Source organism: Paramormyrops kingsleyae, chromosome 14 (genome assembly GCF_048594095.1).
Source record: "Paramormyrops kingsleyae isolate MSU_618 chromosome 14, PKINGS_0.4, whole genome shotgun sequence".
NCBI classification, from domain to species: domain Eukaryota; kingdom Metazoa; phylum Chordata; class Actinopteri; order Osteoglossiformes; family Mormyridae; genus Paramormyrops; species Paramormyrops kingsleyae.
The window spans coordinates 21,371,248-21,385,449 of NC_132810.1; the positions used below are offsets into that span (position 1 = coordinate 21,371,248).

At 38.6% G+C, this 14,202-nt stretch overlaps 2 protein-coding genes across 2 annotated transcripts; both read left to right on the forward strand.

The window, feature by feature from the left end:
• Nucleotides 1–2,114: 2,114 nt before the first annotated feature.
• cd93 (CD93 molecule) lies at nt 2,115–4,337 on the forward strand. Its single transcript, XM_023839360.2, has one exon. The coding sequence runs from the start codon at nt 2,376–2,378 to the stop codon at nt 4,110–4,112; it is 1,737 nt and encodes a 578-aa protein (XP_023695128.2). The 5' UTR covers nt 2,115–2,375; the 3' UTR covers nt 4,113–4,337.
• A 111-nt stretch (nt 4,338–4,448) lies between these two features.
• Nucleotides 4,449–6,578, forward strand: LOC111858003 (thrombomodulin-like). The gene has a single exon (XM_023839361.2). It carries the CDS (start codon nt 5,197–5,199, stop codon nt 6,235–6,237), a length of 1,041 nt encoding a protein of 346 aa, XP_023695129.2. The 5' UTR covers nt 4,449–5,196; the 3' UTR covers nt 6,238–6,578.
• The last annotated feature ends 7,624 nt before the right edge of the window (nt 6,579–14,202 follow it).

The window sequence follows — 14,202 nt, forward strand, 5'->3', positions numbered from 1 at the left end:
TTAATTTTTAGTTTAATATTCAGTCAAAATATATAAAGCAAAAAAAAACAATAAAAACGAACAAAAATATTAAATTAAATGTACTTTCATAAAGAAACACCCCATTTGTCAAAGTTTGTTTGAAAGGACCAAACAGGATCAGTGCTACTTAAAAAATAACAATGCAAAAGTCTAGTCATTTCCTGCTGTCTGCCTCACATCCTTTAACAGGAAAAGCAATTGATAACACAAAGGTCTCCAAAAAAAAAAAACTATGCCAACAATGCCATTATATATGAAGAGACAATAGTGGTTTTATTATATAGGAGGGGATACATATTTTTATTTCAAGATGTAGTCCATCTTTATGATACCTCAGCTTAGCCTAAAACTGAATCCATTCCTAGATGTGTTACTGTACTTATGCTACGTGTTGGAGAGATAAAACAAACAGATCTGAAGCCAAGACCCAAATGACACCCGAAACAGTAGCAGGTTACAAATTGATATGAACAGGGGCACGCCTAGAAATTCTGCCCCCCGACAAAATGTCACTTAAGGCCCAATTTTATGTATGTATTTACCTACTGTATTCAAGGACCCCTTCAAGTGCTGGGGCCCCTGAATCTCCCGAGGAATCCATACCCTGGATATGAGTAATGAATGAAAGTGATCCTACTATATATAATAAAAGGTACATTAACAGATGTCATGAAGTAATAGTCTAGTTATGTATTATATACAGTACTTTTTACCCTGGTGCCCCCATGTAATATGAGTTTCCACCAAGTACTCCCTCAGTCCAGAGACATGCATTAAGGCTGCTTGGTGTCTCCAAACCAGTGTTCCTCAATCAGGTCCCCCAGACAGTCCACATTTTTGCTCCCTGCCAGCTCCCGGTAGGGCAGTGTTTCTCAACCTGTGGGTCTTGACCCATATTTGGGTTGTGATAAGTTCTGAAAGGTCGCGAGCCTGAGTTGGAAAATTATGCTAGCCCATTTTAAGCCTACTTAAAAATGTTAGATTGTCTTATTTAACATCAGACGCAAACACATTTTTTTCAATTGTCAAATTGTAGTATAGGCGTGATGCTAAATTTGAGACAGCTGGCTAGTTTTACTACTTTACAGGGTTGTGACTGAGCTGCCAAATTAAAACTTGGGTCGCGGTGCTAAATATGTTGAGAATCACTGCAGTGGAAAACAAGGAGCAAAAATGTGGAGTTGGGAAGGAGCAAAAACGTGGACTGGCTGGGGTTCCTCAAGGATGTAGTCCAGGAATGTGAGCAGGAGATATGTGCAGAAAATGCCCCCTAGCAGACTGGCATTTCAGGGTACGCCCCAGCCTTATGCACTTTGCTCTGTTGTAGAATCTAAGCCGGAGACTGGGTTATTATGTGAAGAGAATATATTTTAGCTTAGAACAGGGAAGTTCCAGCAGTTCAACCCAGCACACATGTAGATTCTCTTCTCGAGCAGAAAACACGAGCACATCAACAAGTGCTGAGACATTGAGCACAGATAAGCAATTCCTTGAGAAAATTATAGCGGCTTTTGAGAGGAGTCAGACAGCTGCTCAAACTTGATACATTTGCAGAACATTGTGCTTTTCCGCACGTGGCCTTGCAGCTGGTTAGTTCTTTCATCTTATCAATCAAGGTCAAATCATCTGAACAATTGTCGTATTCATTTTCATGCATAAATAAGACATTTTGCAGTTGAACACATTTTGTGTATGTAAGCAAAAATAAATAACTTCAAACCAAATATGGTTCAGATACCGTTAGGTCACCATGAAATTACATTAAGTAGACTCTGCATATTTAGCTATGTTAATTAACAATGTTTTCTATTTTTCTTACGTAGCTGTTTGAGCTGGGCTCTGCCTGACCGCCACGAAGTTGACTGAAATGTTGATTAATTGATATTCTTTCGTAATGTTTGTATCCCGTTATGTGCGCAATATGCAACGAAGCTGTTTTGCGTCCTCTGTTGTTTGTACAGAACACACGTACACTGAACAGAGCTACTGTGACTAATTATCACTTAGGTTTTAATTTCACTAATTTCACTTAAGTTTATCGTTCCCCTGTTCACTCTATTTAAGTCTTGATAATTTTCATAGCACAATAGGCAACCGGCAGAGTGGTCTCTGAAGAGCTTGAAAGAACAATACGAAGTAGAGGGGCGCTGTGTTTTTTGTTTTCAGAACGGAACCTATAGTTTGTCGACCAAACAGGATGCAGATGTTAAAATATACAATCCAAAGTCACAATAGCTGTACGCGAAGGCTTCCATTTGCTGGACCAGATGACATTTCACATACACCCTTGGTATATGTAAGCGAATAAATGTAAAAATAAAAATAAAAATAACAAAATAATAATAAAAAAAGGAATGATGATCTTGTTTTTCGTGCTGTTTCACTTTCTTCGTGGGACTGAAGGAACAAAGACTGAGCCAGCCGAGACTATCTGTACCGTCAGTGCCTGCTTCACTTTTTCCCTTACGCCGCTGGCGTTTGAAGACGCACAGAATAACTGCCAGGATAATGGGGGCAATTTAGCAGTAGTAACGGATGGCAACGAAGCTGCGGAGATCCACTCGGCTCTTTCGCGGATTGTCAAAAAGCACCCGGGAAATCATTTCCAGTTTTGGATCGGACTTAAATTAGGAAAGGGGAACTGTGCAGTGCTCAAAGACGATTTCAGGGGTTTTAAATGGATTAACGGAATGAAGGATACAAAATACGCAAACTGGGATCGAGAACCTAAATTCACCTGTATCGAAGATCGTTGTGTCGCAATTAATCATACTTCCTATCCATTCGAGACTGCTGATCTCAAATGGAGAGACCGTTCGTGCAAAGACGGTGTTGGTTTTGTGTGTAAATTTAATTTCAAGGGCATGTGTAAGTCTCTTGTTCTGGCAGGACCTGGAGAAATTACATACACAACCCCTTTTGTCACTAGACCACTGAGCGATGGAAATGCGTTGACTATGCTCCCATACGGAACTTCCGCGGCGATTACATGTCAGGGTGAAGAAACATACTCCGTTTGTAAAGACATAAATGGTTTTTTTGGCTGGACAAACCCGGGTCCGTTTTGTGTATCCACTTTACAGAGTTGTAAACATACGAACGGAAGCTGCGATCATCACTGTATGGAAAGCGAACACGGTGAAGTTACCTGTGGATGCAGAGAAGGTTATGAGCTTGGTGAGGATAAAGTGACATGTGTCCAGAAAGATTTGTGCAAGGACTCTCTGTGCAAATTCGGCTGCGTTTCGGGTCATACAAGGTATATATGCACATGTCCATCTGGATTTCAACTAGCCGAGGACGAAATCAGTTGCACTGACATCGACGAGTGCGCCGATGCGGGCGAATCACGTGTCTGTGAACATACCTGCGTGAATATTAATGGCAGTTACGATTGCATTTGTAAAAACGGATATAAGATGGTTGATGGAAAATGTCAAGATATAGATGAATGCATTGAACACAACTGCCCTCAGCAATGTTTAAATTCAGAAGGGTCTTTTTCGTGTTACTGCGTTGTGGGCTATAATAGGTCAAGTAACGGGCTGAGCTGTGTGGATATTGATGAGTGCATTAACAGTCCTTGCGAAGGAAACTGCATTAATACAATTGGTAGTTATAAATGCTTTTGCGAGGGGAATTATAAACTGGCAACCAACGGAATCACCTGCATACCGATTCAAGGCTTGAACACGATTCCCACGAAAATGTCAACAGAGGCGAAAGAAAGTCAAAATAGTAAGAGTGTGAATTTAAATGTTACAACAGACCATGGGTTATTTAAAGACACACATTCTTTTGGCATGTACGACGAATCTACGACTATTAGATTCGAAGTGAAATCCAGTTACACAGCTAATAACAGTTTGTTCTCACCGACGCTGGAAGCACCCTATTCAAACAGAAGTGTACTGGGGAAAAACTCGTTTACTGATACGTGGATGTTTGTGAGCATTATGAGCTCAGTCGCTGGGCTTGTAATATTGATCATTGTCATTTTGATTGTCGTAGCCTCCTTTTATAATCGTGAGAAAAGCAAAAAGAAGAAAAACCTAACCCCAGACAACTACTGCTGGGTGTCATCCGACTGACGAAAACACACAGTAATAAAAAACAAGGTACACAACGGAAATGTCAGCCAGTGATCAGAATGTGTCCTGTTAATTCATGTATAAATCAAAATGATCAAATTGGGTTACAAAGGGAAATTATTCTGACTGAATCATGGCTGAAGTGCTGTTAAATATTGTGTGCATTTTTGTATTATGTCATCACAGTGTCATCTGCATAATAAACCATGTTCTGTATGATCACAATAGGTATTCTTTATCTGGTTCGCTCTAATGTCACTTTGTAGCCTAGGCTATATCGGTAATATCGATGTCCATCGAAAAACATAAAGTTAACACTTCTGTAAGGAGTTATTTACAGCTATTTATTTTGATCGTATTATAATATAGCTAATTACAGGCCTAATTATTTTCAAATGATGATTACTAATGTGTAAATGTTAGTTTATTTAAAATGTTATTTTAATTAAAGACCAAATCCCACTATATAAGCATGGGTAACAAGCAAGTCTAGCCAAATGGTTATTACGGCAAGTACGCAAATTTACGCAAAAAACCGTCTTCCTGGTCTGGTATGGAAATTGTATTTTAATAATTATTGTTATTTTTATTTGAATTTTTTAGAATTTTTTTGGGGTGCACCCTGTCGCAGTGGTTACTGAACTGATCCAACTAATCGTTTTTTTAAGTGCTCATGGCTTTTTAATAAAAGGAAAAGGAGGGATCGTAAGCTACGAGATTTATCACAAGGAAGGGGGTGAAGAAAATGCCCCACATTATTGAAATTAATTGGTGTATATTGAAGCCCCCCTAAACAGCCCTAGCGCCGCCCCTGGGGAAACCTATACTAGCCTAAGTACTTGGTCTGTACTGCATTTTAGTAATTAAAACTGTCCTATAGTAATTCGTGTCCGTCCAGTGCTCTTCTGCTCAGGCAGTTAAGTATACAGACGGATCAAAGAAAAAACGTCAAAATTCCTACACGAAACATTTCCTTCCTTTCACCAATTATATAAACGCGAACGGGACATTTAAAGGTTGGTTGAACTGAATGACTGAATGAAGAATTATTCACTCTGTATGCGAACCGCGTGAAGCATTAATTATGGCCGTATTTCGAGCATTTGTTGCTTTTGTTTTCCTTTTGTACATAGACGGGAAAATAGCCCAGTCCACCTCATGTGTTGGAAATAGATGCTATAGATTATTTAAAGAGAAATTAGATTTTGTGATGTCGCTGAACGCATGCAAAAACGATAAAGGAAACTTAATGTCATTTCAATCTATTTCGGCCAATGAAGCACTACGGGATCTACTGCTCGGAGCTTCAGGGGACTTCTGGATTGGTTTGCGGCTACCAGACAATAAATGCAGCAACATCTCGTCTACACTGCGTGGATACGAATGGACAACAAGAGATACAAGCACACAATTCACCAACTGGAAGGACAACATCTCAGTCTGCTCCCCACGTTGCGTCTCCGTCTCCAGCGATCTGAAATGGACTGAGAGACCCTGTCAGGATAAAGCGAGTGGATTCATATGCGAGAACATCTACGTCATATGTGCATCTGTACTCCATCCGAGTACCGAAATCTCGTCTACTTGCGTTGTGGAAAATGCTGACTGCGGGCACCAGAACAATTCTGCCAAACTCCAGTCATCATGCATCTGTCAAAATTCCACGATCAAGAAGACGTCTTTTCTGTGCCAATGCAAAGATGGTTATAAAATGACTGCTGGTAAGTGTAAGGACATCAACGAATGCCTTGAATCTCCATGCCAACATACATGTACAAATACACCAGGCAGCTATACCTGCAACTGTCGAGATGGGTTTGTTCCTAAGAAGAATGACCGAACAAAGTGTGAACAACATTGTGATAAAAATGCATGCCCCGCTGTTTGCAAACATAAGGCAGGCAAGCTACCAGAATGTACCTGCCCGGCGGGATACATACTTGAGCCTTCGGAGGAACCGTCATGCTTATTTTTTAACGATGCAGACAGCGCCTTGGATAACAGGTCGACTCCCTTTTTCACTCAGGATATCAGAAGCAGTTCACCTTTCCTAACGCTTAAACCAAACTTCCTGACACTTCCTTTGTTCTCCGTAGTAGCTATTGTTTTTTTTCTAATAACATAATTCGTAGAATATTGGTGTTGGATTGGCTTATACCTTTGTTAAGAACGTTTGAATATAGAACCCTTTATTATTTGGCTTGTTATTGCCTACATCGATTAGGATGTATATGTTGATATCTCCCAGTATATCGAGATGTTCTCACTACAATCAAATCGCCTATAATCACGTGGAATTATTGACTTCTGCAGAATGATTAGTGGCCCTCAGCGTTGGACTTCTGCATAAATACTCTTTATTAGGGCTTAATAATCTTACATTGACAGCTTTATGCTTGTGATGCATCATTTGACTCACCTGAATGCTGCTATAGTCTGCTAAAATAAATGTAACTGTAATCCTAATCTTAGTTTACTGTAATGTCTGTGATTGCCTAGATCTTAAAATTTTTGATTGAGCTGTTGAGCAAACGGATGGCCTGATTATTTTAAACCCAATGCATAGCGCATAAGGTAGGGGACACCCTGTATGGGATCCCTGTCCCCCCCCCCACACACACACACACACACGTGCACACATTTCTATGGGAAAAACCATAATCCCAACTATAACAACTGTAACCCAACCCAGCCCTAACCTTAACCACAAGTAAACAAACAAAATTCAAGACTTTTCACATTGTTTTGTTTTTTGATTACATATGTGAAGTTACAATGCTGTTTACTGAGCCACCGCCCTACACCATCAGTCATTCTAGATGCAAATAATTTAGTTGTTTTCAAAATGAACCATTAAAAAAAATCTGATTAATACTTGAGCTCAATTTTAAGATATTAATCTGTAGAATCATCAGAAGTGAGTAATGAGTCAAGTGGCTGACTCACTTCCCAAATGGCTCTGTCAGAATAATCACATCTGAGGTGGCTCCCCTTCACTGCCAAGCTTAATGTCAACTACATACGTGTCAGTGTGTCATGGACAGCAAGATGGAGTTGGCGAAATGGGAATTTCCCCATGGGGATCAATAAAAGTGTCATTATTATGATTATTATTATTATTGTACTAGAAAATATATACTGTAATGAGTTGATGTGACTCAGACTGCCCCAACCCTGAATTTCCACCCCAAAGCACAAATTAACAGGAAAAGGTAAGTGGTCATATATCAGATTTCACGTTCCTCTCACTTTGGTGCTAGACCAAGATGCCTCCAGAAATGACAATCGTTCTTATCCACCAATATTTCCATCATTTATGCAGTATAGGGTTACAGACATTCTAGAACAGTGGTTCTCAACCTTTTTTGCACCGCGACAGATTTTTACCATGCCAGCTCAGTCACAACTCTGTATCAAGTATAGGTTTAAATTAACGCTATGATCAGTGCAGTGCACTCTGCAGCTTACATCAATCAATTCCTGTTGCACAAATCCGATTGGATGTGCCAGTGAATTTTAAATTTGGCATCTGCGGTTTGGCTTCTTGGATTGGTTGAGTGTTCACTAGTTTCGCGTTAAGCATTTGCAGACCCGAGACCCGTTTATATAAGTTAACTCTAGGATCGGGGCTGGAAAATCTGATCGTGGATCAGCCTAGGAGCTTGCTGGTTTTAAAATACTTACATTTCCAATTCTGCCGCGTGACCCTTTCAGAAATTGCTGGGTCGTGACACATGGGTTGAGAATCGCTGTTCTATAATATATCCCTGGAAGAACAGGGCAGCGGACATCCTGGAAGGTTGCTTGACCATCACAAAGCACAAGAAAAAAATGCAAACTACAGGCACAGAGCTGTAGTTGGGGGTTTGGTAGGTAGGACTCCACCCTGGAGATATGAGGTATCTGTGTTACCATCTGCACCACACTTAAACTAAATTATTAAATGTTTAACCATGGTTAGAATATAACTGAACAGATACATCACAACTATCTTAAATTTAAACAAAATTAAACGATTTACCTTGACTAGAATATAACTGAACAGATACAGACATAAGCTTTTCCAAACTCAAACTAAATTTAAAACAAATTGTCCACCATGGCTGGAGTATAAATGAACAGATATGATGCAAATGACTATTACAATTAACCATCTGCTCGTCCATCCAGCTGCTTATCTCGAGCAGGGTTGCTAATATATATGACGATTACAGCCAAGTTTACTTCATTATATTGCTATTTTTGTCTTGCTTCACCAGCGAATATGCGTAAAAACGCCACTCAGCTTCAGTAACAGGAAGCGGTCAGGTGATGGCCAGGATACTCCCTTTCCTTCCTGTGCCCTCGAAGCCTTTAACAGGCTACTTCCCTGTATGGTTCAAGGAGATAAAATGCATTCTTTGTGATCGTTAAATGTGAATTACGAATAACAGCATAATTTAAATTTATTTTCAACGATTAGACATACTTTTTTTTCTGTGCCGCAGACCATAATAACGGAGTATAAAATATATACAGCAAATGCAGTAATTTACACTAATAAAAAATATACAAAATCAATATAAAAACTGAAACAGATGCAAAAGTTAATTAAAAATCTGTCTCGTATATGCCACTGATGTTTTACTTTTTCGATACTTTTCAATCTTGTGAGAAACGCAGGTCATCGGGATAAACCAAACTTTACTGGTCACTTTAGTTGCACCATTTACGTCACTCGGGCGATAACGACTAGTACAATTATTGCCAACCGTAGTATAATCACTTGTCTACCATCACCACTATTGTAAAACAATAAAAAATACAAACTGGTCAGTTTGCCACAGGTGCTTACTGCTGAAGGTATCCGGGCTAATTAAATGTGCCCCATACACATTTTGCCTCGCGCCTTCTGCCCCCTCAGAAGATGGCGCATACGTTTTGTGGTTTGCTTATCTATTTGTTAGTTTGTTTAGACAAATGGATTTATCACGATTTCAAAATGTACAACTGTTTATGCAAAAGGAATAATGTGCAAATACAGAATAATCAAGTCCAGCGTTACAAAAGCTGCACACATAGGCTTGTCCTCCTTCACCGCTGTACTACAGCGACACCTATTGTTCAGCTCCGGTACTCTCCTCCAAGCATACGCAACGAAATTTGTGTGTCGAGCCCCTACAATTAGCCCCTTTTTATCCATTTAGGAGATACGTTTATCCAAAGCAGGGTCAGCCAGTTGCTAGATCAGTTCTAAATTGGATTACACATTATTTATATTGAACATCATTTAAATGTGATTCGTAGGCATCAGCTTGCATATCGTCCATTTCAAAGCAGAAAAAACTTAATTCAGAATATAATTGTGCAAACGTCTGATGAATGAGTATGACACATTTCCTTTTCGGGGATTTATGGAATAGAGGAGGTGTTTAAGCGGGTGGATATATTTATCACTTCTGTTTATTTGTTTGCCTGCATGTGGGGGCATCCAGTGCCCGATGTTCTAACCTCATGAATCAACGGCAGGCGCTCTGTGATTGTATAAACGCTTATGGAAGATGCATGCACTTCCCCCTGACTGTTAAACAGTGTGTATATACAAGTAATTGATTGCCTCTATTCATACTGGTTAAACAAACAACATACTTAGATTTTACAAGTACAACCATTTTGGCTCTTATTCATGTAGCCTCTTGTGATCCAAGGGAGAAATAAATCATATTGATTAAAAATTTTGATTTAAAAGGAAGAGGAGGTTATCAAGGTCACATCTGCAGACATGTAACTTCATATTAAAGCTCTAACTGTCCTCTTTAAGAAACAACAGGAATTTACAGAGTGGCATGTACAGTATGAGATATGAGCAAAAACATAATGTCCTCTACAGGGGACAAAGATGAATTGCTCGACCTCAGGAGGTTATTGTTCAGTGCCCAGTGTGTTGGAGTAGAGTGTGTAACTGATATCTAAAAAAACACTCCAGTTAATACTCAGGTATAGTTATAGTTATTTATTCTGGTTTGCTGTTCTTTTGATAACCTCATTTATTTTTACTGCTGCTTGTGGTTCAGTCGCAGGTGAGTGGAAACTGGAGGCCTTACAGGAATACAAAGAATATATTATTAAATAATTATATTATTAAATATTTGTACACTGCTTTGTGTAGAAGGGAAAAACATTTTGTGGGTGCAAAGGTCTGAGTGCAGGGGTGCCCTGAGGGTGTTGTGTGGCTCCGTGGGCTTGGTTGCTGATCGGAGGGTCATTAGTTCAAATCCTGGGGTCAGCGGAGTAGTTCCACCCCTTTACCCATGCATACATGTTAGTAAATACCCCCCCTAGCGCATCTTGCACTCTTAACATTGATCCTGGTGGCGACTATTTGTATTGACGCGGTAGCGGACCATAATGGTCATAGAAGTGTTATGAAGGCAGTACCCCCCAATTATGGAGGGGTAATTCGCACTCTGGTCTGAAGTAATTGCAGAAAAAAGGTGAAGGAAAGCTGAAAATGATGACATGGTCTTTACGATAATCCCATGAACTCAATTACTTTGAATTTATAATGTGATTAAATAGATCAGAAGGTCAAATACGTCCAAGTAGTGCAATCAATTGTTGGTACTTCTCCAAGAATATTGTCCCATGTTCTATCTTGTAAGAATTTTTGTAATGACTGCTTTGTTTATTTACAATGACAAACATTCTATTGTGCATATTATACTACAAATTCCTATAGACAATGTCTACACTATAATGGAAGTTTGGCCCATCCTCTTGGGAAGATTTCATAATAAGGGTGTCGGAAACACAGAGGAAATATCTTCTTTAAAAACATTACTACACTTTTCTATAGATGACAATTCCTAATCTGCAATCACAGTGTTGCTTTTCCTTTTTTATTGGTTATAACTGTCAAAGAACTTGGTTCCCTGAAAGTTTTCTACTATACCATTCTGGACTTAGTATATCTTATGGAGTTTGGCCTGTTGCTGCAGCAGGTGATTATTGCACATTACTGGACATAATCTGTCTGGAAATGGTATTAGGATTCCCTGAGAGTGTAATAGCAAGACTGATTCATAGGTTTTCTATGGATGTGACGCAACAAAAACCAAGGCAGGTCTATACCAGTCAAGGACCTGGAAGGTTTGCAACAGATACTGAAATAAAATGTGCCTATAGGAAACAGTACTGTAATATTGCATTCTCAGCTCTTTTAAGAAAGACACATAGATGACTGATGGATTTTGATAACCTAGATTAACATGAAATAGTGATTTCCATTGTAGGGTCTATTAGTTACAATACCATGCAACATCATTGCCTGGCATTTTGGAAACCATTTACAGAGGTCAGTATAGCAACCAGCAAAAACCTGCAGAACCAGTCTGATGTGTAGGGAAGAGCACTAGGGCCACCTAAAAGGACAAAAAATAAAACATTTTATGATTAAAGTCAAAAGTTTTGAGATCAAAGTCGAAAAGTTTAAGTTTAAAGCTGAAATAAACTTTTGAGAAAAAAGTTGAATGTTGAAAGTTGAAAGGTCACCACTAACACATAATTGCACTGGTATACATTTATTAGAAGCTCCACAACCAATAAATATTCAATATTGTCTGGTGTGTTGTTAGATGTTTTTAATCTTCCGAGGTTAAATCAATGACTTCCTCTCCTTCAGCTCTGAAGACCCATTTGCTTCAATCCCAAACACACCCACACCTTTACTACCACTTTTGTGCTTATCGTCTTGTCATTTCTTGTGTCCATTTAACAAAAAAGCTCTGAACATTATACAGTATTTATGACAGTATTATATATTTTGTACTGTACAATCCAAAGGCGCATGTTCCTTAGTTTTTAATATGATTTTACACTGCACTGTTGCCTTGTCAGACAATGAGCAAACAAAAGACAAAAACTGTCAAAAAATATCACCAGATTCATGCACCATCAGTATCACGTGCTTTGAAGTCACTGTTGCTCAGTGCTATATATATATATATATATATATATATATATAGCAATAATTAATAAAACGTAGTAAGTAACAATATCCATATTATGATGTGTATATACAAGAATGGTGCTATTTTTGGAAAAGTGTAAAAATCATAATTTTCAGTGTAAACAATTGTATACATAGTTTCCAGCTTCTGGTGAAATACCTCTCAGGAGTGTTGTACGTGGTTTAGCAAGAGCACGACATGATGATCTGTGTTGGGTGTGTTAGGGAACAGTAAGAGAGAAAAACAAGTTTTAAAAAAATGGGGAAGCATCCAGTTACAAAATAAAAAAGAACTGATTTGTGTATAACGTTAAAACGAGGGATCAGTATCTATTATTACCCCTCGAAGCCCCAGTAACAAAACCTCAATGATACTTATTCTTCCACAATAATACAGCTTTGTTCCTCATGTTTGCTCCATGAAAGATACATGCGATCAGGAAGAAAATCCGTTAAACAATTTCTATAAGTATTTGTCAGAGCAACAATCACTTATTCAATTGAAACTGCAGGGCAGATTATCATTCCTTTTACCCTTGGGTGTATAGCTCAGCATCAACATGTCATAAACGAGTCATTCAAACATGAAAGCTTTAAGTCTTTGGTAAAAATGGGAATCCTGTCTGTCCTCATTGCTTAATTGAACGGGAAGTGAATAACTGTGAAATTATTTTTGACGCATTGTAATAACCAATATCGTAACAAAATGTTACTTGACTGTTTGTTTATGTGATGTACTTCCTGTTAACTAGTATATAATTTTAGAAAGCAACAAACAATTGACATAAAAATATAGTGAACTCTTCACCTTGTCTGAAGTCTATTGACAAGCAATGTCTAACATATCTACACATATCTCCCACACAGATATTTATTTTTACTAAGTGTCTTATTTTTTTGACTGACTCATTCAATTCTGTTTTTTTTTTTTTTTTTTGCCATTTTGCTATTAATTGCAATTGTAATCACTGGCTCTCAATGGGATACTAATGTCACGCCCGGTGTTCGTCCGATCCTCGTGTGTGCCACGCCCCCTCGTTACCTCGTGTTAATTCCGATTGTACTGTATATATTCACCTGTTGCCTGTTATGTTCAACTTGTCCTGTGTATTTAGTCTGCGTCTGTCATTGATGTTCGTCGCTGTTAGCCCCGTTCGTCTAAATAAACCCTTTATTTTTGGATTCTGGTCTGCCTGCCGTATCATTCCCCGCTTCCTGCCTGCTCGCCGGATAGCGGTCACGACAACTAAACACAAATGTTTGGTGTTTTATGTTATTGCAGAGGCGTTACTAATTAAACAGTACGAAATGATGCTTGTCAATGAACCTTTTAGATCAGAACAGCTCTTCAAGAACTTAATTTGGGTTACAGTTTATTAATACTTGAAATTAATGTTTTACTTTAAAACTCCTGGTTGTTTCTAATGTGATATATAGTTTTTGTAAATGAATGAAGTCATGATTTTTGTTATAAACCGAATATATATTGGCAGTATTTTTACTGAATTAAGCAAGCGTCTTTCCGTGAGCACTGCTGGATTCAACTTTTCAGTTTAACTGAGATAATATGTATTGCTTTTTTCGGTAACACGTTACTTGAAGCAGTCTACATAGGGTTGATATGTAATCGTCATAAGAATGACATGACACCTGTCAAGCACCTTAATTGACAACATCACTGTTGTCATAATGTGTCATTCGGTTTTTGGAACTGAATGACACATTATGACAACAGTCATAAACATCAATTATGTGTCATTAATGTGCATGACACGTGTCATGTCATTCTTATGATGGTTACTTGTCACCCTTATGTAGTGTTGCCTTTTTTCATTTTTTATTTACCTGTATCAATCCATCCATCTCACAACCATGTATTTTGGACATAAACATTCACCAGTCACTTTATGAGGAGCACCAATACTCCGGGTCACCTCAGCATGGCAGTCTGAATTCTTCATGGCACGTGCCCAAGAAAGTCCCGGAAACATTGCTTACACCAGAGATTCTGACATGACTGCATCACATCATCTCTGCAGATTTGCAAGCAGCACATGTAGTCACGCTGCGAATCTTCCTTTCCACCGTATCCTAAAGGCTCCA